The sequence below is a fragment of the Pseudonaja textilis genome, chromosome 13 (assembly GCF_049901715.1).
Source record: "Pseudonaja textilis isolate UNSWEBS1 chromosome 13, rPseTex1.2, whole genome shotgun sequence".
NCBI classification, from domain to species: domain Eukaryota; kingdom Metazoa; phylum Chordata; class Lepidosauria; order Squamata; family Elapidae; genus Pseudonaja; species Pseudonaja textilis.
This window is the reverse complement of record NC_142002.1, coordinates 15,655,106-15,676,088: the sequence shown is the minus strand read 5'-3', so window position 1 is coordinate 15,676,088 and position 20,983 is coordinate 15,655,106. Positions and strand designations below refer to the sequence as shown.

General features: G+C 44.8%; 1 protein-coding gene across 1 annotated transcript; it reads left to right on the top strand.

Moving 5' to 3' along the window:
- The first annotated feature begins 4,603 nt into the window (after positions 1-4,603).
- On the top strand, positions 4,604-16,031 carry NR2E3 (nuclear receptor subfamily 2 group E member 3). Its single transcript, XM_026709833.2, has 8 exons — positions 4,604-4,759; positions 5,589-5,739; positions 7,449-7,552; positions 9,095-9,361; positions 12,137-12,318; positions 14,421-14,661; positions 15,085-15,190; positions 15,807-16,031. The coding sequence occupies exons 1-8, from the start codon at positions 4,702-4,704 to the stop codon at positions 15,937-15,939; spliced, it is 1,242 nt and encodes a 413-aa protein (XP_026565618.2). The 5' UTR covers positions 4,604-4,701; the 3' UTR covers positions 15,940-16,031.
- Positions 16,032-20,983: the final 4,952 nt, after the last annotated feature.

Genomic DNA, 20,983 nt, shown 5'->3' with positions numbered 1-20,983 from the left:
GAAGAAGATCAGAAGGAGATTTCTTGCTACTAAAGATTTTAAAAAAATAAGTTCTGGGATGTGCAACAGTGTTAATTTTGGGGGAGGGGGTACAGTAGCAGTGTGCATCTGGCCGTCTTCCTGGCCAGGAAGGGGCTTCCTCGAGGCAGAGAGATCAGGGCTGTAGATTAAGGACCTTAGTGCTAATGTCTGATCAAGCATCCATCAGCACCATCTGTCTCTGGCCAGGACTGATTCACTCAGAGCTGCCCTCTCAATCCTAAAGCTAATTGTTTTGTGGGTTGTTTTTTTTTGTTTAACTAGCAGATTCTTTGCAGCTTCCTTGCCTACCTTCCTCCCCCCCTCCTTCATCTGCCCAGAGTAAAAGGGATTAGCTGAGAGATTGGTTTGCACCCATCGAAATCTGCTCAAACCTACTTGCTTTAAAAAGAGGCCACCTGGAGAATCAGGACCTCCAAGCACCCAACGGTTTTGCAACCTCGATGCTTTGCATCTTAAAATGAAAAAAACAAAACAAAAAACACAAAACCCACATTGCTTTGTGATGCTTGGATTGTCATCTTGGGATTCCAAAAAGCAGAGTGGCAGATCCCTTCACAACAACCGAAATGGTCAAATAACAGAAGGCCGTATCAGCCTTGCTGGAAATCAGAAAGTTGCTACAAAGCCTGAACGAATTGAGCTACACACTGTAGATTCTGCCTCCCCCTCCGCGCATAGGGGAAGACAGCTGACCTCCTTCTCTTTCCTTTCAGTGTTGGAGCTGTAAATAGCTCTGCTCATATTGTCAAAATAGCAGGAAAGGGGAGAGAATAGAATTTCAGAGGCAATGGCTAGCTTGGAAGAACTCAAAAGTTCTGCTGAAATTCAGTAAATCTTCACAGAAAAAACAGCCTAAATGAACGGGTATCACAAAATAGCCCAATGGTGAATACCCAGAATGATGATTTGCTTTGCAGAGGGAAAGATGACATGGAATATCCTTGAATTGGGGCATAATTGGATGAATTCTGGCCATAAGCATCTTTTTACTATATACAAAATGGGGTAAGGCAGACCGTATCTTCCAGATAATACCTCTCTCCTGTGAGGATCTGTTCTGCCACTTGCTTTCCAACTAAGATGGCATCGCACAGATATTCAGGGAAAAGCTGGTTGACGGCTCATGGGCTGTACCGATAAGATAGAAGATAAAATTCTTCATTGGCCAAGTGTGATCGGACACACAAGGAATTTGTCTTGGTGCAAATGCTCTCAGTGTACATAAAAGAAAAGATACATTCGTCAAGAGTCAAGAATCATCAGGTACAACACTTAATAATAGTCATAGGTTACAATAAGTAATCAAATCATACTAGGAAACAGTCAATATAAATCGTTAGGATACAAGAAACAAAGTTAGTCATATAGTCACAAGTGGGAGGAGATGGGTGATAGAAACGATGAGAAGATTAATAGTAATAGTAATACAGACTTTGTAAATAGTTGGACAGGGAATTATTTGTTTAGCAGAGTGATGGCATTTGGGAAAAAACTGTCCTTGTGTCTAGTTATTCTGGTGTGCAGTGCTCTATAGCATCGTTTTGAGGGTAGGAGTTGAAACAGTTTATGTCTGGGATGTGAGGGGTCTGTACATATTTTCACAGCCCTCTTTTTGACTCATGCAATATACAGGTCCTCGATTGAAGGCAGGTTGGTAGTAATTGTTTTTTTCTGCAGTCCTAATTATCCCCTGGAATCTGTGTCTGTCTTGCTGGGTTGCAGAACCAAACCAGACCGTTATAGAGGTGCAGATGATAAGACTCAATAATTCCTCTGTCAAACTGGATCAGCAGCTCCTTGGGCAGTTTGAGCATCCTGAGTTGGCGCAGAAAGAACATTCTTTGTTGTGCTTTTTTGATGACCTTAGTACTAGGTAGTTCTTGACATAGAAGCATAATTGGAAACCTAAGCGATGTGGTTGTCAAGCGAGACATTGTGTGACCAGATCCAGTTGTACAACCATTTTTACCACGGTTCTTCAGGCTTCCCCAACTGGCTTCTCTTGTCGAAAGCCATCTGGGAAATCACGTTGGCGTGATCGCCAGACGTTGCAACCCTCGTAAATGCAAGCCGATTGTCAAGTGCCTGAATTGTGACAAATGTGAGCGCAGGGATGGTATGATGGTCATAACTTCGATGGGGCACCAGTCACTTTTTCCAAGGCTTTCATAACTTTGAACAATTGTTATGTGAATAATCGTCAGTCAAGGACTACCTGCATTCAGCCTCAACCTACCCCTTTTTTTGCCATGTCTCCTCAGCTCACGAAACCTTGATATAGAGCGATGAGGCAAGGAAATTGGAAGGTCCTGTACTCCAAGAAGATAGATCTGGCGGTAGTCCAGAAGAAGGGACTTCTCGGTGGTGGCTCCCCTTCTCTGGAATGTCATTGCTCTGGAGATTAAACTGGCCCCCACTCTTAATATGCTTTTGGAAGGCCCTGAAGATGTGGTTCTGCCAGTGGGCCTGGGGAACCCACAGTGTGACGGAGCCCATTAAATGGCTGGTATGAATCAGCGGTGGGATTCAAAAACTTTTACCACCGGTTCGGTAGGCGTGGCTTGGTGGGTGCACTTTGCGTGCCAAACATGTACTTTGCACACACGCATGCACCAAACACACACTTTGCGGGCATGCACACGCCAAACACGCACTTTGCACAGGCGCAGAGGCATTTGCACAGAGGCACTTCCTTCAAGCCCGCACAATCCCGGTCGCTTCAGCAGCTGCCACGCAGCGCTCTTCTGTGTCGTGCAAAGCAGCTGCGCTTCAAAAGCAGAGGATAAAGGTTAGTATGGGAGCCCAGGTGGGCAGGTGGGCCTAACAGCGGAGTGGAAGAAAAAATCAGTTTGGTCTCCGCTGCTCATTGCTGCTACCAGCTCGGCACAACCGGGCCAAACCAGTAGAATACCACCACTAGTATGAATGTGTGTTGTCATCAGGGTGGGAAGGTGTGTGCGTGAGTGTGTGTGTGGGTGTTTCATATTTTCTTATTTCTTATTTCTTTTATATTGTGCTTTTATGCAGTAGTGGAATTCAAAAAAATTTACTAATGGTTCTGTGGGCGTGGCTTGGTGGGCGTGGCAGGGGAAGGTGACTGTAAAATCTCCATTCCCTCCCCACCCCACTAGCCTGCTTTCCAGCTCCGTTGTCCTGTGCAGGGCAACCAAAGGAGACCCCAGCTGATCAGCTGTGGGTGTGGCTTGTGGGTGTTGTGTTCTGTGGGCGTGGCTTGGTGGATGTGGCACGGCTTGGTGGGTGTGGAAGGGGAAGTAAACTGCAAAATCCTATTCCTTCCCCACCCCACTGTCCTGCTTTGCAGCTCCATTCTCCTGTGCAGGGCAACCAAAGAAGACAGTAGTGGGATTCTAATTTTTTTACTACTGGTTCTGTGGGTCTGGCTTGGTGAGCATAGCACAGGAAGGATACTGTAAAATCTCCATTCCCTCCCTACTCCAGGGGAAGGATACTGCAAAATCCTCTTCCCTCCCCACCCCATTAACCTGCTTTGCAGCTCCCTTCTCCTGTGCAGGGCAACCACAGAAGACCCACCCAATCAGCTGGGACTCAGGAGGTGGAGAATAGATGGGGGCGGGGCCAGTCAGAGGTGGTATTTGCCAGTTCTCCAAACTACTCAGAATTTCCACTATTGGTTCTCCAGAACTGGTCAGAACCTGCTGAAGACCACCTCTGCTTTTATGTCTTGATAAACCGCTTTGAGTCGCCATGTGTGAGTAGGCGGCAATTTAAATTTTTCTAAATAAATAAATATGAGTCCCACATTCTGACTTCTGTGTTGTAATTGCTTCTGCTTCACCTTTCCCTTCATCAATAATACAGAGCCTGCTCACCAGGGCAGGTACGTTCTTCTCGCTGAAAAAATCTGCCTTATAAAATATTCAGTTGTGATCAGCAGCTGCCTTGTAGGTTGACTGGATTTCTCTTCCCCAAACCTTCACTCCTGGGACTCAAGACAGGACCCAGAGTTGAGGACAGCGTGGTAGAATCAGAGCAGAGGCAGATCTAACGTCTTGGGAACCCAAGCTGCCCCCATCCTGCGACCGAACAAACGAACCTTACAGAAACGAATTGTCTCTCCAAGAACACAACTTAGTGGCAGATGCGTGAAGCTGGAGAGAGTAGAAATGGTGCCCCCCAAAGTCTGTGTCAAGATGGGGGTCATCGCATTGTTCTGCCACCCTGAGGTCTCTGCCAGAAATCTTCAGAAATCTTTCTTGTTCTTTGATTATGGAGCTCACCGTCCCACCTTTGAAAAAGAACTAAAGATTAAGAGGATGACAGACAGGCAACCGCTTACACAGCGTTAATGACTAATCTTTCCTGCTACACTACAGGAGCCTCAAAGAGGAAGGACTCACACATGAGCATTGCACACATCAAGCACACATGAAGGATCCAGAAGACTCAGGTTTGTGATGGTCTGGAGGACAGTCCGCTAAAGAGTCTCAGAGCAGACTTGAGTTTTTCTAGGGAGTCTACACCGAAGGCGTTCTTCTAGCAATTCATCCCAGCCTCATCTGGGGGAAACTGGCCAGTTCACAAGGGTTTCCTGCATTTGGGCCGAAGAAGTCAGAACTCTGCACAAAGAACCCGTAAGCCCAATCCCCTTCCTTATTCCACGGATCATCAGCCACTGTCATGACTGCCTCCCCGGTGAAGTCGTTGATGAACAACGGAGTGGAGGCCAGCCAACTAGGTAAGTGATGGTGTCACGACTCTTCAGACCATGGGTTTTTTTTTCTCCCTTCATTTGGGTCAAAAGCAGCTCACCCAACTGCAGGAAATGTCAGGACGTTCTGCCGATCTTGCTGGGAAGTTCAGCGATATCCTTAAGTGTGGTGACAACGTTACTTCTCATGCCTCAAATCATCTTTCCTTCTGGTATCTCAGGTAGTGATACGCAATCTGTGGATCACAGACCAAGTGTCAGCATTCCAGAAAAACAAACTCCAATTCCAACTTCCAAAGCTGACACCGCGCAATATTTGTCACAGTGTCTTCTTGTTAAATTGGGTTCTTGTTAATCAACTCATGTGGGAGTTTAGTTAGGAGCTGGTCAATCTATCAGACTATCACTAGGTTATTGTAGATGCTGAACCTTGTTAGGATGCATTTCTTTTTTAGTTGCTAAGAGGGTATCAGAGCACCATTGAACAACTGGGAGAATCTTCAGGGAGGTACAATTAAGTTGAGGGTGGATGGACCACCTAATTCTAAACATGGGAAATTGACTGAACTATGAAAAGTTTTCCCTCGTCTTCTCTGGATGGATAGAAGATTGGAGTTGGTCTTCGTCTAAATTTGTCAATTATAACAAACTGAATTTGGAAAATAAAAAAACAAATTATTATAAAGCAAATCAAAGTAAAAGTACAGCAGGGTAAACATAAGGTCCAGCAATGCAGAGGTGATCTCTCAACTGAAGGCTCTTTATCCCCTCACATTCTCTGTTGAAAATCTGTTGACTTCGCCTCCTTTGTTGTGTGCTGCCAGTCCTGAAGTGTCCTCTTCTCTCTTCTGTGTAGAGCTTAGCCTGGCTCCTGGCAAAGCAGGGAGCCCTGTGTTGCTCTGCAAAGTTTGTGGTGATACCAGCAGCGGGAAGCATTATGGCATCTATGCTTGCAATGGATGCAGCGGTTTCTTCAAACGCAGCGTCCGACGGAAGCTCGTTTATAGGTAATGGATACTATTGTTGGAGTAGTAGAGGAAGGGTAAATGATCTATAATTGTGCACTCTTAACTGGGGTCAAGTTGTGAGAAGATGAGGGGGCTTCGGGACATGCGGTCTGGCAGAGAGGAAGACTGTGATCGGTTTCTTTTTCATTTTTAATTCGAAGAACCACACGGGTCCAGAAATGGTCTCGCTAAACCCAACCAACACCCTACATTTTGTCCTGTTCAGATTCATTTTCAGACTGGGGGCGGGGGGTGGGGGAAGAAATCTAGGATATCAAGCCCATCAACCTGCAATGACATTTAGGGTAGAAGAAGAGAGTGAGAAAAGAAGTCCAACAGTTCTTCTCAACGGGAGCAACAGATAGAGCGATCGGGACTTCTGTTGTAGGTCTTCCACAATCTGAGCCCTTCCAGGAGAGATGGGTCATTGTTCAATTGAAGAGCCGGTAAAGGTTGGAGGGTCCACTCTTGGTCAATTCATTTCGTTTCTAGTTTCAGAACCCCCAAAACAAATCCTTTCTAGGCTTTGGAGATTTGGGCCATACAATTCAGTGCCAAATGGACCACTAGTCCTGTGGCCTTTATTTTTTCTCCTACATCAGTTGAGCTCCTCTTTGTACTCCTTTAGCGTTGCACAGAGAAAGCATGTTCACACAATGCAATGTGTTGAATTTGGGGATGAGGTGCAGGGACACCCTTAGTTATGCGTTCTTGTCTCTGACCCCACTTTGGGGAGCCTGTGAGTTGGGACCTCCAGTTTTGTGATACATCTAAATCTCCTCCGCTCCTCTAGACAGGCTATTTTTCAGTTTTCAGGTGTGGATGGGACGTTTCCTGCCCTAATCTCAAATCCAAGGCACCAATTTTCTTCTCAGTACTGAAATGTCAATGCTGGGTGTGTCTTTTGGCTTCAAGAAGACAATTTTCAATTTTAAAGAAGTCAGAATAGAATAGAATAGAATAGAATAGAATAGAATAGAATAGAATAGAATAGAATAGAATAGAATAGAATAGAATAGAATTCTTTATTGGTCAAGTGTGATTGGACACACAAGGAATTTGTCTTTGATGCAAATACTCTCAGTATCCATAAAAGAAAAAATACATTCATCAAGAGTCAAGAATCATCAGGTACAACACTGAATGATAGTCAGAGGGTATAATAAGCTATGAAATCATACTAGGAAACAGTCAGTATAAATCATAAGGATACAAGCGACAAAGTCACAGTCATACAGTCACAAGTGGGAGGGGATGGGTGATAAGGAGTGAGGTGAAGATTTTGTAAACAGTTGGACAGTGTTGAGGGAATTATTTGTTTAGCAGAGGGATGGCGTTTGGGGAAAAAACTGCCCTTGTGTCTAGTTGTTCTGGTGTGCAGGGCTCTATAGCATCATTTTGAGGGAAGGAGTTGAAACAATTTATGTCTGGGATGTGAGGAGTCTGTAAATATTTTCATAGCCCTCTTTTTGACTCGTGCAGTTGATGTAGACTAAGCGATTCTAGAAACATTTAGTTATTCTGTGACAGCAACTTTTAGGGAAATCGTAAGTTTTATCTTTTCTGTAGCTCTAGGTCTAGATTTTCTTTCAGTTTTTATTTTTCTTGGAGCAGATGGTTGTTTTACATAGTGCAGAACACCATCGTCCCCAAAATCTGGAATCCCTGGCAGGTGCATCTAATAGAATCTCATCTTGTCCTCTTGACAGGTGCCAGGTTGGCAGTGGAATGTGCCCTGTGGACAAAGCGCACCGAAACCAGTGCCAAGCTTGTCGCTTGAAGAAATGTCTCCAGGCGGGCATGAATAAAGATGGTAAACGTGCACCTGAGGAAAAGGGCCAAATCTCGGTTGAGCCGTAAACTGGATGGGATAAGTCTTTGGCAAGCTGATCTTACAGGCAAACCTTCTCCACCTGCTGCCTTGTAGATTTAGCTTATTTAGTTTACTTTATTGTCATTGCACCTCCTACAATGAAATCGAACACCTTCTTCAGTGCACATCATGACCATGAAACACACATCCTTCACACTCCACACATTGAATTGACCCCCCCCGACACTGCGCCAACACTGCACTATAAAACAGAATTCAACAGAGCTCCTGCCCTGGGATAGAAGCTGTTTTTCAGCCTATTTGTCCTTGTTTTTATTATCCGGCACCGTCTGCCAGATAGTAATAGTTCAAAAAAAAAGGGTTCCCAAGATGAGATGGGTCTTTGAGAATGTTTTGAACTTTCTTAAGGCAGCGGGAACTATAAAGCTCTTCCAAAGAGGGGAGAGGGCAACCCATGATCTTCTGGGCAATGACATTAACCCTCTGGAGTGCTGTCCTATCTGCCACTATGCAATTGGCAAATCGTACAGAGGTGCAGTATGTTAAAATGCTCTCTATCGTGCAGCGGTAGAAGGTCACCAGCAGTTTTTCATTCAGTTCTTGTTTCCTGAGAAGTTTCAGGTAGTCTAATCTCTGCTGGGCCCTTTTGACCAGGGCTGTAATGTGGGCACCCCAGGTCAGGTCCTCTTTTAGGGTAACACCCAGAAACTTAAAACTGACCATTTGCTCCATTCGGTCTCCATTGATAAGCAAAGGTTGTGACTCTTCACTCTCCTACCATCGGGTTGGAGATAGGGAAACATAGCCAGTCACACCAACTGGCTGAAGAACAGTTTCTACCTGTGGGCTGTCAGACTTCTGAATGGAAAATAATTTCATGTCAACATAGTAGAATAGACTTGCGGGGCCGGCGCATTGTGCAACAAGGTCACATAATGTAATAAGATTGGGACTGGGTTAGGGACCTCTGTCCTCACTGTGAGTTGTGTTGGGGAGGGTGTGTGTGCACGAAGGGGGACTCAGCCAATCTCATTGTACACATATTGTACTCAGACAATAAAGGTAATAATAGACTAGGAGTTGGAGACCCATCACAGATCTTGGGCCACCTGTGGTTTTTGAAGACACTAGCCTAAGGGACTGAAACCAAAGGTGACCCAATCAGCCCAATCGCTTCTGTTAGGGCAGGGGTTGGCAACCTGTGGCTCTGGAGCTGCTTGTGGCTCTTTCATCCTTCTGCTGCGGCTCCCTGTTGCCAGCCGGCTCCACAGTTGATAGGGCTTTTGGTAGAGGAAAAAGGATGCCACGCTAGGAGGAGACTCTATGGCAGTAGTGGAACTGCCGTAGAGTCTGGTTGGTTCCAGAAATGAACGGGTGAGGGTGGGGGGGCTTCCAGGTAGGACCTTTGTGGCTCTTTGAGTGTTTAAACCGACCCTGGTGTTAGGTGAACATGCTCAGGAGGAGGAAGCGAAACTTCCTCTGCCCAGTTGGCTACTTATCTTGACCTTCCTCCGTTTCCAGCGGTTCAGAACGAACGCCAGCCCCGCAGCACGGCTCATGTGCACCTCGACGCCACGGACCTGCATGCGGAACAGCAGCCAGAACATGTGGCCACCACCCAGGCAGCTCTCACCTCACCCCACCCTTCCCTGCAGAGCCACAGGGCTCCCCCCGGTTGCTCTGTAAGTGGGGTGTTGCGGGCCCAAGCGCTGACTCCCCCCAATAACCACCGTTTCATGGCCAGCCTGATGACGGCGGAAACCTGTGCCAAGCTGGAGCCAGAGGATGGTAGGTGGCCCGTGGTTGAGACCAGGGTGGGGGGGGAATGGACAAGGGGAGTGGTCTGCCTGGAGGGACTCTTAACAAGGGGAGGGGGAAGCTACCCTGCAGAATTCAAGATCTGCAAACAACAGCGCCCCCTGGTGGTGCCGTCCTAGCTCTCAGAGGGAAGCTTAAGTATTTAGTATTGATTTGATTAGTCAATCGCTTACAAGATACAGGTATAAGAATGAACATAGTTTTGAATACATGAGATAAATACTTATAAGAAAAATAAAAAGAAACAATAGGACAGGGACAGTAGGCACGATTGGTGCTCTTATGCATGCGTTAAGATTTGAATTAAGATTAAATTAAGATTTAGGGTGAATTCGGAGAAGAGCTCAGCCCTTTCTAGACTTGTTTTTGCTTCCAGTCTTGTGTTCTTGACAAGCAAGAGAGATTGTGGGGAGCCTGGAGAAGGGATGGAAGGAAGGGCAATCAAGAGACTGAAGGAGAGTCCATCGGCAGCTTCTCTCACAAACAGAAACTCAGCTCAGGTGGGGAGAAAGCTTTGGGAAAGCCCTTCAAAGCATCCAGAGCAAGGGTCTTCAAACTCGGCAAGTTTAAGACTTGGGGACTTCAACTCCCAGAATTCCTGAGCTAACCTGACTGGAGGAGGAATTCTGGGAGTTGAAGTCTATAAGTCTTAAAGCTGACAAGTCTGAAGACCCTAACTTGGACTAAGATACAGGAGGCCCAGATTCAAATCTCCATTCAACCCAGGAGGACTTGAGTGATCTCCTTCATCCAGCCCAAACTAGCTTATAAATCAAGGGTCTTCAAACTCGACAAGTTTAAGACTTGGGGACTTCAACTCCCAGGATTCCTGAGCTAACCTGACTGGAGGAGGAATTCTGGGAGTTGAAGTCCACAAGTCTTAAAGTTGTCAAGTTTGAAGGCCCCTGATCCAGAGGAAGGATTTCACGATAAACACGTGTGGAAAACAATTCCTCCTAGTTTCCAAGATCACAGTTTTTCCCCAAATCAGTATAAAGATAATTGGATGATGTCTTTGTAGTTGTTTCTTTGATCCTTATTTATTTATTCAATTTGTAGAGCCACCCATCTCAAACCAGTGACTCTGGGCAGCAAATAAATAATAAAATCTTGTATGATAAGAAGGCGCTGCCTGTGTCATTGCTGTAGGGACAATATCTGAATCGGGAATTCTGACTTGGGCTCAGATTTAGAACTGGCCCCAAGCAAAATATTGGTTAATTGCCACATTTGGCAATTCCTTTGTTTCATACTTTAGTGTTGAGGGTGTTGCTCAAGTTTAAATAAAGTCAGAAATTCATTTTGAGTGTCGAGCAAAAGGATCTTTGCTTTATGTCCTGTCCCTACATACCACAATATGTGGTATTTATGTGGGGTAGCAAAAGGGATGCTGGCGTAGCCAATACAACGGTCACTACAGGAAACATCACATCAAGAGATAGAATAACAGAGTTGGAAGGGACTTTGGAGGTCTTCTAGTCCAACCCCTTTCTAGGCAGGAAACTCGGTACCATTTCAGACAAATGGTTATCCAACATCTTTTTAAAAACTCCCAGTGTTGGAGCATTCACAACTTCTGGAAGTATGTTGTTCCACGGATTAATTGTTCTATTAGGAAATTTCTCCTTAGTTCTAAGTTGCTTCTCTCCTTGATTAGTTTCCACCCGTAGCTTCTTGTCCTGCCTTCGGGTGCTTTGGAGAATAGCTTGACTCCCTCTTCTTTGGGGCAGCCCCTGAGATATGGGAACACTGCTATCCTGTCTCCCCTAGTCAGGAGTGGGATTCAACCAGTGTTACTACCGGTTCGGTGAGGTTTTGCGCACATGTGTAAAAAAAACCCTTAAGCTGTGCCGCCTGGACAGCTGATAAGCACTGCACATGGGTGCGCGGTGTTTGAAAAGTCTCTTTTTCCCACGCTTTTTCAACCTCAGCTGTGCCACGCAAAGCAGTTGAGGTTGAAAAAGCAGGAAATAAAGGACAAGTAAGAGCAGGCGGATGGGCCAAACCGCAGCAGACACAGAACCAGTTTGGGGTCTGCTGCTCTTCAGAGCTATTGGTTCTTTAGAACTGGGCAGAACCTGCCCCTAGTCCTTCTTTTCATTAGACTAGACATACCCAGTTCCTGCAACCGTTCTTCATACGTCTTAGCCTCCAGTCCTCTAATCTTCGTTGCTCTTCTCTGCACCCTTTCCAGAGTCTCGTTTTTTTTTTTTTACATCATGGCGAGGTAAAAATACTTGGGGCTTAAATAGTGACAGTTCTGCTTCAACTTCTTCACAATAACAGTTGTTATAACAGACACAAGGACAGTTTTTTCCTGAAAGCCATCATTCTGCTAAACAAATAATTCCCACAACACCGTTCAACTATTGACAAAGTGTACACAACTATTACTGTTAATCTTCTCATCGCTCCTTATCACCCATCCCCTCCCACTTGTGATTGTAGGACTGTAACTTTGTCGCTTGTATCCTTACGATTTATATTGACTGTTTCCTAGTATGATTTGATTGTTGGTTGTACCCTATGACTATCATTAAGTGTTGTACGTTATGATTCTTGATTCTGAATGAATGTACCTTTTCTTTATGTATACTGAGAGTACTTACACCAAGACAAATTCCTTGTGTGTCCAATCACACTTGGCCAATAAAGTTTTCTACAATTTTTCTTAATCACGCCACAACTGCTTGCAAGTCCCACTAACTGCCGCAGAGGATACTGAAGGGCTGTTTTCCTTCACAGCAGAGGAAAACATCGACGTGACCAGTAATGAGCCAGAACACGTGGGACAAGAAGGTCCCCAGTCCCCACACACAGCCGCTGGCCCCGAAAGTGTTTATGAGATCTCTGCCCGGCTCCTCTTCATGGCTGTGAAATGGGCAAAAAACCTTCCTGTTTTCTCAAACCTACCTTTTCGTGATCAGGTGAGCCTCCTGTGGAAATCAACAGCTTTAGCCAAGGCGACGTAGTTTTGGAGTTGAACCCGGTGAGAAAGCAAAGTCTTTAAAAAATGCTGCTTTCTGAGACGGAATTGATACAATGGTCTTTATGCTTGCAATTGTTTTATATATATATATATATATATATTTGTTTTCTGAGGTTCTCGCGGGTATTTATATGTGGATCTTTGGTTGTTCGGGTTTTCTCCCGCGTAAGATTCGAAGTATCTAGGCAACGTTTCGATGAAGTCTCATTCATCATCTTCAGGCTTCTGTCTCCGGCTCTGTGCTTTTCAGAGTAATGTGAGATTGCAGCTGCTTCCTCCTTTTAACTGCCAGTGGGGGTGGGACTTGATTGGGTGGGGCTTGGCTGTGTTCTGATTGGGTGGGGTGTGTTCTCATTGGTAGGGGTTTGGTTGTGTTCTGATTGGTTGGGGTTAGCCGTGTTCTGATTGGTTGGGCGTGTTCTGTTCAGGTGGGGGCTTGGCTGTGCTCCGGTTAGTCTTAGTTGCTGGGGATTTGAGCTGGTGAGTTGTGATCTTGCTGTTTGGCTTCTAGTTCGTGGTCCTGTTGCATCTTCATAGTGGGTGTCGGTTTGCTTCATGACTTTAAAAATACCAGAACTATCGCCAAAACCGAACACTTCAACAGCAGAATAATCAGAGAAGCCATAGAGATAGAAAAACGCCCACACAGCATGAACAAACGAGATGACACCTCCCGCCTTCCAGCCATTTGGAAACCCGCCCTCATGAACAGACGAGTACCTAACATGAAGAAGGACACCAGACCCACACCCATGAGAGCCACACAAGATGCCACCACCACACTCCCATGTAGAAAACAGACTCTCACCCACTCAGAAGATGAGACACGACCATGGACCAGAAGCTGCACTACAGCTGCATCACTACCCACTTCAAACCCCTCCGAGCCATACATGAAGCAAACCGACACCCACTATGAAGATGCAACAGGACCACGAACTAGAAGCCAAACAGCAAGATCACAACTCACCAGCTCAAATCCCCAGCAACTAAGACTAACCGAGCACAGCCAAGCCCCACCTGAACAGAACACGCCTCCAACCAATCAGAACACGGCTAACCCCCAACCAATCAGAACACAACCAAACCCCCTACCAATGAGAACACACCCCACCCAATCAGAACACAGCCAAGCCCCCACCCAATCAAGTCCCACCCCCACTGGCAGTTAAAAGGAGGAAGCAGCTGCAATCTCACATTACTCTGAAAAGCACAGAGCCGGAGACAGAAGCCTGAAGATGATGAATGAGACTTCATCGAAAGAGCGTTGCCTAGATACTTGAATCTTACGCGGGAGAAACCCGAACAACCAAAGATCCACATATATATATATATATATATATATACAGGTTGAATTTAGAGCTTATGGTGCTTAAATAGAATGGTTTGTTTTAAAGCAAGGGTGCCCAAACTTGGCAACTTTAAGACTTGTGGACTTCAACTCCTAGAATTCTCCAGCCTTGTGGGAGTTGAAGTCCACAAGTCTTAAAGTTGCCAAGTTTGGAGACCTCTGTTTTAAAGAGATTAGCTGGAAACAGATCGATAGAAACCAATGTGGGGAATCTTAAAAGGAATCTTGCAGACGTGGCTGGTATACGTGATGGAACGCAGTGAGGAGGTGGATGGAAAGTAGTAGGAAGCAGATTTCCAGGAGGGAAAAGAAGAGGCAGCTCAGTGAAAGAGGGTGAAGACAGCTCCTCCTCGATAGTTCCGAGTACATGGTAGATGCAGGTATCGGAGGTTTCAGACTGGAAAGATTTTGTCTATCGGCATGAAATGGGAAAGAACTCAGCTTGAAAAGACTCGTCAGGTGTCAGTTTTGGGCCCGACACACGTAAGGATCAGGGGAGATAGAAGTTATGGGTTTGGTGGGACTATTGTTTTATAAATGAAACGCCAACAGGATTATGAAGGGGGCGGGGGGAAAATCTGGACGTTTTGGCTGAAATACTTACAAGGTTTATTCAGGGACAGGAATGACTGCAGCAGACCTGTCCCAAAGATTTCTAAAGTCTCAACTCCATGTCCTGTCGCTTGCAGGTGATTTTGCTGGAAGAAGCTTGGAGTGAGTTGTTCCTGCTTTGTGCTATCCAGTGGTCTTTGCCTCTGGAAACCTGCCCCCTCCTCTCTTTGTCAGAGCTGACCTCCACTTTCCACGCCAAGGCGGTGTCCGGAGGAACGGACATCTGTGCGCTGCAAGAAATCATCGCACGCTTCAAAACACTGGCTGTGGATCCCACCGAATTTGCCTGCATGAAGGCAATTGTCCTTTTTAAACCAGGTGAACCCTGTGGCAGCGAGGGGGGGAAGTGGTGGGAAAAGCACATCTGGGTTACAGGCAAAGTTAAAAAAAAAAATGTGAAGAGAACCAAAATACAAATCTGCAGTTTTGCAGTCTAGATTACACCATTTAGAACTATGACTGGGCTGTTTTCCTTCATTTTTATTTTGTGGTTTTGTCTAGATTACTTGCTCTGCCTAATCTCTTATTTGAAAATTCGATCAATTTTGCATCACACACACACACACACACACACACAGTGTATGTGTGAGCACATTTGTGCACGTGTATCTATTCAGCCAGCATTTCAAAATTTAGAAAACAGAACCGAAACTAATTAGAAACATTTTTATATAACTATCTCGGGCCTATCAAAGTAGCACTGCTTCAGTTTCAATTTTTCTTTTCTTCTTTTCTTTTAAGAAACAAGAGGACTGAAGGATCCAGACCAGGTAGAAAATCTGCAGGATCAGTCGCAGGTGATGCTGGGACAACATATTCATATGCATTATCCTAGTCAGCCAGTCAGGTACCTAGAGATATGAGTTGTTTTCTGTGCTCTCCCAATTTTTGTCTCAAAACCTATTTTGCTTTTGTGCCTTTAAGACAGTTTTTGACACCTGGTGATTGCATGGAGTAGTAATCCCTGCAGTTTTCTTGGCAAGATTTTTCAAAAAGGGTTTGACATTGCCTCCTATAAGGTTGCAAAAGAGTGACTGGACCAAGTCACCTAGCTGGCTTTGTGCCTAAAGAAGCACTAGAACTCACAGTCTCCTGGCTACCACCTAAAAATAAAATTTAATATTATAGTCCTTACATAATTTTGGTTTTTAAAAAAGCAACCACCTCTTAACCCTAACCCTAACCCTTTAAAATATATATATATATATATATATATATATATGTGTGGATCTTTGGTTGTTCGGGTTTTATATATATATATATATATAATTTCAGCAAAAGAAACATGATAGACATTTTGAGAGATTATGAGCAGAGGATTCCTTGTTCAGAGCTGGTTAAATTTGGGGTACCAGGTTAACCCATTTAGTTTTGATTTTTGGGGTATTCTCCTTCTTTGATACAATTCTAGTATTGCACGGTTGGCGCAACAGCTATAAATGTCTTTCTATATCACCTCCTAGGTTTGGAAAATTACTGCTGCTGCTCCCTTCGCTGAAGTTCATTTCTTCGGAGCGCATCGAGCTTCTCTTTTTCCGCAGAACCATTGGGAACACCCCCATGGAGAAGCTGCTGTGTGACATGTTCAAAAATTAAGAGGCAAAGTTTCGGAGGAGTGGTTGAAATGCCTAAGCGGGTTCCTCCATTTGAAAACCTGGATCCGAAATGCAAGCAGGAGGAGAGACCAGAGAAACCTGTTCAGAATGTTTTGTGGTTTGGGCTGGAACCCTTCAAGTGATCGCGGACAGTGCTGGTATTCAGAATAGAGTTGGAAGGGACCTTGGAGGACTTCTAGACCAGTGGTCACCAATCAGCGGGCCTGGGACCACTGGTAGTCTGTGAGAAAATGTTGGTGGTCCACAGAGAAATGTCACTCCCAAAGGAATTAATCCAGGCTGCGCCGCCCACATGGCCGGTGGGAACACAAGGCTTGCGTAGCTTGCATTGCAAATCACATGAGGTAGTGAGGGGAGGAGGGAAAGAGCAGAGGGGGGGGGGACTTGCCCCACATGCCCCACGTGCCCGGCCCGGCCACCGGGCTGCTTCTTTCCACTTGTTTCTTCTGCTTTTGGCTGCACGCAAGGAAAGCACGAAAAGTATTTCTTTCTGTCTCCCAAACTCCACCAGAAATGAGTCTTTGGGACCCTGCAAGGCCTCCTGCTCCAAGAAGCTCACAAGTCTCATTTCTGACGGAGTTTGGGGGAGAGAGTTCTGCTGCTTCTGCTGCTTTCCTTGCATGAAGCCAAAAGTCTCTCTTTCTCTCCCCCTGAGAACAGAGCTGGAGACAGTAAAGAATGATCGATCGGTAGGAAAACGGGGTGGGGAATTTCCCTGCAGACTTTTTTGGGGGGGATTTTCCCAGGGTCTCTGGTCCGCAGGATTTAAAATTATGAGTTTGGTGGTCCCTGAGGTCCAAAAGGTTGGCGACCCCTCTTCTAGTTCAACTCATTCAACTATAAAAGGCATCCCACATCACAAAAGCTGTTTCTGATTCACCAGTGCAAGAGACAATCGTGTGGGAATGAGACTGTTGAACTGTAGCGTTGAACTACTGAATTGAATCCAAAGCTAGTCAGACTTGCTCTCCACTCAATGAAACCAATAGTATGGCTAAGTACAGATAGTCTTTGACATACAACCTTTCATTCAGTGACCGTCTGAAAGTTACCACCACACTGAAAAAAGCGACTTATGTTCTTCACACTTTCCACTCCTGCCACATCCCCATAGTCACATGATCAAAATTTGGATGCTTGGCAACTGACTCGTATTTATGACGGTTGCAGTGTCCTGGTGTCATGGCATCCCTCTTTTGTGGCCTTATGTTGAGCAAAGTCCACGGGGAAGCCAGATTCACTGACACAGCCACGAGACTCACTTAGCAACTGTGGCAAGAAAGATTGTAGAGTGGGGCAAACAGAAATTTTGGGCTCAATTGTGGTCATAAGCCGAGGACTACCTGTACGACCAAGCTCAGTTTTCTGTCAGAAAATCACAGTTGAAGCCCCTTCCTCATCCTGGGAATGTTCAGCTATGTTATTTCCTACATGATGATGCAAGACGTAAATGGAACCGCTGATGGGAGCCTGAATCTTTTATTTTATTCAACTGTATCCATAGGCAACCTTTCCATATCCTTTTCTGGCAATAAAAACTGGACATTTGAACATGAGCTACAAATCAGGTGCCCATCTAGCCTGGGAGAAATGGATCTGATCTTTTTCTTAGGCTGGTGGGTATCAGCAGAGAGGACTTTGTTAGCTTTCTTGTATAAATGTTAATAAATGAGTAGCTTGTATGACTACTTGGGCTCGGGACTCCTTGTTCCTTAGAACACCAAATTTTATTGGCTGGCCAAGTTTATATTTCGGATTCCATGTGCAGGATTGGCTGCCCTGCTCCGTTTCCATGACATTTGAGAGGTCACACCACCTTCTTCCCACTAACCTCCTTGTGTAGCTCATGCAAAATTTCTCTTTGGCAAGAGTGAAGTTTTAATGGCCCTGGAGATTTTTTTTCTCCCATCTGGAAAGAAGCACGCTGGCTTATGGGCTTTGTTGCCTATTTTCCATGGACCACAGTGAACGGCGGTGAAAACAACCACATGAAAAGTCTTTGGCTGGATCAGAAAGTGGAACGATGCTCTCCATTACACTGTATAGAGTCGATTTCAGTGGTGGGATTCAGCCGGTTCACACCACTTCGGGAGAACTGGTTGTTAAGTTTTTGAGCAGTTTGGTGAACTGGTTGTTGGAAGAAATCATTAGGGCAGAGAACCGGTGGTTAAATTATTTGAATCCCACCACTGGTCGATTTAGCTTTCCAGGTCAAATCCAGACAACCATACTAATAATATTCAGTGTTTGAGGAGGCAGTTGGTCCCTGGGAATGCATTCTTTTGAATCTGTATCCTTGATGAAAAGCAGGAAGAATGTTCCTTGATAGAGTAGCACATTCTCCACTAGACTTCAGAAACTAACCAAGTTTTCTAAGCAATTATTGGTGCCTGGAAACCAGGAAAGCAGCAGAAACACTAACATAGCATTCTTCTAGGAACGTAACAATAAAATATGATCCCTTTGCTGGGTGTCTACAAACATCAACGGGTAGGAAACACATCTGCCACTATCACTTTATTTTCCATTCTTTTGTTCTTTAATAAGCTGGGTGGGGGGGTTATTTGTTCATAAAGTTGTTTTTGTACAGCCATAAAATAGTATTGTATTTATGAATTATTACACAAATTGCACTTCAAATATGACGGCCTTGTTTCAGGGGAAAAAAGGAACAAAAATAACATTAACAAGGGGGAAATAAACCTTTCAGACGCGGAAATAACAAGTGTGTGCTGGCTGTTCCAAGTTCACTGCACATCATCCAGCTCCGTGAGCAAATTAAAGCATTTATAATTTCTTCTTTCACAGGTAAAATTTATAGAATATGACACAGGACAGTATATCCTTTTACAATACATAAGTCTGCTTTGAAAATGTACACTCAGTATACTTATAAATTACTTTTAAAAATTTCCGTTAAAAATAACTATATGCAGCCAATGTCCTTCCCAGTGGGGAGTACATTCACTTGAATATCGTGGGTGGGGACAGAGCTGGTCCACAAACTTTACAGGCAGTTCTGGGGTGGAGAGGCTAAGACAAGACGGAGAGATCCTGGAAGACGAGAAGCAGATAGAAACCCAGGCAGGAGTTTCTTGCTGCCTGAAATTCAGAAAAAGTTCAAAGCAAAAAGTCTCTCTTGGATATCGACTGCTCCCCTCCAACGCTCCCAGGCCAATCCCAAGGACAAAGCTTTAAGTTGGGGGAAAAAAAGTGTGTGTGTGTGTGGGAAATTAGCCCCAAGGATCAGAGGCAAAGCCCAGAATTTCTCAGCACATAAATCAACTTGGGGGAGGGTGGAAGAATCTTTGGGGGGGGGGAAGGACAGGAAAAGGACTTGGAGAAAGAGTAAGGCTTGCGTGGTAAAATGTGATATATTTGGGGAGGGATTGGAGTGTGTGTGTGTGGGAGGGGGAGAGGGGGTGTTGTTGTTTTTTTTGTAAAGAAGCAGCTTTAGAATCCATTTGCTTAACAATCTCCTGCTTACCAAAATCTTGAGAGTTCCTTTTCTAGTTTATTAGAGCTCCTTGGAGTTACACTATCCCAGGGGTGGGCAACTACGGCCCTTTTATGAATTATGGACTTCAACTCCCAGAATTCCTGAGCAAGCCATGCTAGCTCAGGAATTTTGGGAGTTGAAGTCCACAAGTCATAAAGGGGCCATAGTTGCCCACCTCTGCACTATCCCCTGTGCAGAATTTGCAAGAAAAACCAACTTGCAGGTATCACAGAAATGTTTCTCAACCTCAGGAAGTTTTAAGATGTGTGGACTTCAATTCCCACAATGCCCCAAGCCAGCTTTGGGAATTCTGAGGGTATTCTGGGAATTGAAGTCCACACATCTTAAAACTTCCTGAGGTTGAGAAGCATTGAACTAGTGGCTAAAGCTGCTGGGTGCATCACTTCAGGTTCTAAAGACTCCAAGGGAAAATAAAAAAAACTTCACCAGGTTTGCAAAAGTATCTTCATGATGCTTCCAGAATGGAGATACCTGAACGAAGATGGATGCCAAGTTACACTCGCTAACAATTTCAAAAGGTTGGTGTAAAATGCCTCACGTATACAAAATCCCCCTAAACAAGTGGAACTCATATCCTGAATATTCTCACTGCAAAACTGTCCGCAAGGAACAGCTATTCCACCCAGAAAACCAACAAACTCGATACCTACAGCCTCAGGAGCAAACCGGAATCCAACATCTGGTTTGAAGGAGAAAGTTTTGCCTGTCTGAAGTAGGAAAAACACAAAAAAGATTCTTCGGTCAACAGCTGAACAAAACTGGATCAACTTAGCAAACACCATCTTCAGTCATTGAAAGAACCGTTTGAAATTTCGAATAAGGCCTCTTTATAGTAACACGAACTGTTATAAATATGGGGATTTCTTAATGAGTGACATTGCCATTAAGTCAGGGTGCCAATTCTGGCTTATTCAACTTGGATGTTTAAAACAACATTTGAAGGGTTACAACGCTGCCTGTCTTTATACTTACTAGGTCAAGAAAAGCTCTAGCTTTGTACGGTGCCAGATTAAAAACGAAGTCAGCTGAGAGACGCAACTGTGATTCAGCAAACTTAAAAAGGCTCCAAGATAAATTTGTATCTTCCTTCTACTTTTAAAGAGGGGACGGTGGTTTTAAACCATTAATAGCTGCAACACTCAGTCGGTCAGACCTCTTAGGTAGGAAATGAGAAATATATTAGGATCAGCTTATCCTTCAAATAATAAAGGTGTGCGTGGTTTCTAAAGAGCCTCAATGATCTCAGGTTTCTGCAGATGATCACAACACGCTGTCCTTTTTGACAAGTGTAAAAAAGCGCTGGGTGTGTCAGCCCAGGTGAGCTTCACAGTCTGAATTTTCTGCCGTACAATCAAAACGAATCAGCGATGGGTTTAACTGAAAAACAGGGCTTCCCAAAGACCTTTAAATGGACTCTTCTGTTGTCCTCAAGGAGTGGCTCTTCTTCTATATTGGTAACATTTTTTGTAGCCATGTTATTTTGTAATATTTGTAGCCATTTTTT